The following is a 3,182-nucleotide window of genomic DNA, read 5'->3' on the forward strand; positions in this document are numbered from 1 at the left end:
TGTTCATATTCATTTCACTTTCCAATGTGGTGCTTTTATCTGGTCTGTGCAATGCCTCTTTTTAATGGGCCTTTTTAGATTTGATGTTCTAAAATTCATAACTCAAAAACTGATCTTTGATCAGCTCTCAGTGGCTTAATTTCACAGTTGGCTTGTGGGGTAGTTTTCTGAAACTGCAATAGTCTAAGCACACGGTATAAGTGTTTTTTTTTGGTCTTCACAATTGAGGCCTCACTCTCATTTCTGCTTCTGTTTGTGGGTTTTATTGTTATTTATTAATATGTGTTTATGGCCTCAAGACACAACAATCACTGCCTTTCTCTGACTAATACTCAGTACTGATTAATCTATTATTATTATGGGCTAGAATGATGTTCTGCTCCTCTAAAACCACACTAAAACATCTTAACATCTTGACATTAATATTCCAAAAGTGAATCTATGGTCTGGAAATACCAATGTAATGAAAATGAAAGTAAAATTGTGAATGCAATGTGAGCAGTCAAACAGAGACAGCCATGTTTCATATGCTTTGTCCAGTGTTTGTATTAGTACAGTGAAACAGTTATTTGCACAACAGACACATCAGTCGTGCACAGTGCACACCAGATTAAATGATGGCAACGTGGACACTAAACAGACAACCTACCTACTGCAATATGAACGTTTCTGCCAATGTATGTCAGTGATTGTATTTATTAAGAAATGTCTTGTTTCTCTTCTGTTTTTACTTTGTGGACCTGTATGGATTTTGAATTCTCTATGTACCGTAGATGATTGTATGTATTATGTAATCTGGCTCTTCCTCAGCTTTTCAACATGTGAATGTCTGGCGGTGTCAGGAACAATGACTGACAACCGTAAGTGCTTTGAGGTCTATATTTTTACCGGGCCTGTATAAAACGTGTAGCCTATATAATATATATATATACAGTATAAGCAAGTCACGGAAATGCCTTTTTCTTGTGCGGTGTTTGCAGCCTGTTTCTCCTACCATCTTTCAGTGATGTGGTGATGCTGTTTTTTCACATTGTCTTTCTGATTTAAAAAGAATAAAATATTTTCCAAACCATTATTTTTTTCTATATTTGTTTTTTCTTCCTTTCCTAGAATTAAAATGAACTTATACCAGACATACACTGCAAATGTAAGTGAAATAACCTATGTCTGAAATTAATACAGATTTTACAAAAATTAGTTGAGACTCGAATGGAAAATTCGTTTTGAACTAGACACAATGAACTACGTTTCCCATAATTCCTATCGTTCAGCGCTACATTAACCAATGATAGTTCACTTACGTGCTTACGTCACGTAGAGCGACAAAATTTCCAAGATGGTGCTTGAAAGTACTATGGTCTGGTAAGAAAAAAAAGATACTTTATATTCTTCAAATAGCAGATGTAGTTTGTTAAACGTGATGTGTTTAAATTATTACGCAATTATTTGGGAAACAGTGTTTATTGGAGGTGAGAGAAAGGTCGCGTTGAGCAAAAGGACAGTTGTGCAGTTTTCCTTAGTCATGATGGAACATTGAGCCTGTTAAACAGCTTCTTTGTGTTGACATGTTATGAGAGAACACGTTAGAAAGCGCACAGTTGCGACTGGCAGGCTTTCTGAGTTCTGTTTAAATCATAAATGGGTTGGTTGGTTCAATTCCTTTGTAATAATCTAGGCTTTTGTATAAATAACTGTCAAGACAGGATTTAAAACCCTTCTTTGTACTTGCAGTTTGTGTACTAAAACTACATCTTATATTTAAATATTAAATAGAACACTTACGTGGAGAATTAGGCTTCGTTTGTTCATTTGCAGAATCATATTTGGCAGGAATGTTGAGAGGACATCACCGTGTATGTTTATTATTTCTAGTGTGGACAACAGTGAATATATGCGCAATGGAGACTTCTTACCTACCAGACTTCAGGCCCAGCAGGACGCTGTCAACATCATCTGCCATTCAAAGACTCGAAGTAACCCAGAAAACAACGTGGGGCTCATCACTCTGGCCAAGTAGGTTGAAGATTTTTTTAAATTTTATTTTATTAACAGGTGTAATTTGTGATATTTTGTATAACTAGATCTGTAGAAGATGCAAAATAGGAGATCCATTGTGTGTGTTTTAGTAACTGTGAGGTCCTGACCACGCTGACCCCTGACACGGGCAGGATCCTGTCAAAGCTTCATGCTGTCCAGCCCAGAGGAGTCATCAGCTTCTGTACTGGCATCAGAGTAGCACATGTGAGTGGGCTGGATCATCATTTTTTATTTATTTATTTACTTATTTTAGAATGTATTTTTTATATTAGTCCAAAAATGGCATTTATTGATGTTTATTAATATCAAGTTGTCAAAATAACTCCAAATCTCTGTAAACTTCTGAGGTTTGACTTTATTACCATTTCACATTCAAATAGGCTGAAAAGTTACAGTCACAATAATCAAAACATAAGGCTCAGACAGAGGACGTAAAATTGGTCATGTAAACGATAAATTATGTGGACTTTACGGACAATACATAATTATATGTACTGTCTGTAAAGTCCACATAATTTATCGTTTACATGACCAATTTTACGTCCTCTGTCTGAGCCTTATGTTTTGATTATTGTGACTGTAACTTTTCAGCCTTATATCATCTGGACATGTTTTGTTATGATCTATTTGAATGTGAAATGGTAACAAAATTAAACCTCAGAAGGTTACAGAAATTGCGAGTTATTTTCACAACTTGATAAACAATAAATGCCATTTTTGGACTAGTGAGGAACCGTAAGTTTTAAGCTGAAACATTACAGTATATTCACATACAACATTTTAGTCTTTTATTTCAAAAGATTGAAAAGAATAAGATTTTAAAATGTTTGTGTACACACACACTCCGCAAAAGTTTTTCTACTTCAAAATGTTTAATTTAATGTGTTACTTGCTGTTTCTTTGTAATTGTGAAATGTACTAAATTTCTGAGTGAAAATTGTTGTTTCTGTATAAATTTTTCAGTGTGTGTGTATGTATGTGTATATACAGTGCACAGCATAAATGAGTACACCCCCTCTGAATAAATATATACCAGAACATGAAATGATTGACTTGGTCTCTTGAGACCAGAGTATGGATTCCCAAAAGTCTCTATTTTGTAAATATGGGCCCTGGAAGAGGTTAAATGAGTTTATTGTGCTTTG

The 3,182-nt window shown here is 34.8% G+C and overlaps 1 protein-coding gene across 1 annotated transcript in view; it reads left to right on the forward strand.

Annotated features, from left to right (window-relative positions):
- The first annotated feature begins 1,282 nt into the window (after nt 1-1,282).
- LOC107741977 (26S proteasome non-ATPase regulatory subunit 4-like) overlaps nt 1,283-3,182 on the forward strand; it is a 17,747-nt gene continuing 15,847 nt past the window's right edge. Inside the window, exons 1-3 of the mRNA XM_016554805.1 lie at nt 1,283-1,362; nt 1,873-2,013; nt 2,127-2,241. Coding sequence (XP_016410291.1) covers nt 1,337-1,362; nt 1,873-2,013; nt 2,127-2,241 — 282 coding nt within the window. The 5' untranslated portion in view covers nt 1,283-1,336. The remainder of the gene's footprint in view (nt 1,363-1,872; nt 2,014-2,126; nt 2,242-3,182) is intronic.

Source organism: Sinocyclocheilus rhinocerous, unplaced genomic scaffold, assembly GCF_001515625.1.
Source record: "Sinocyclocheilus rhinocerous isolate Xijiao unplaced genomic scaffold, SAMN03320098_v1.1 scaffold2451, whole genome shotgun sequence".
Classification (NCBI taxonomy): Eukaryota; Metazoa; Chordata; class Actinopteri; order Cypriniformes; family Cyprinidae; genus Sinocyclocheilus; species Sinocyclocheilus rhinocerous.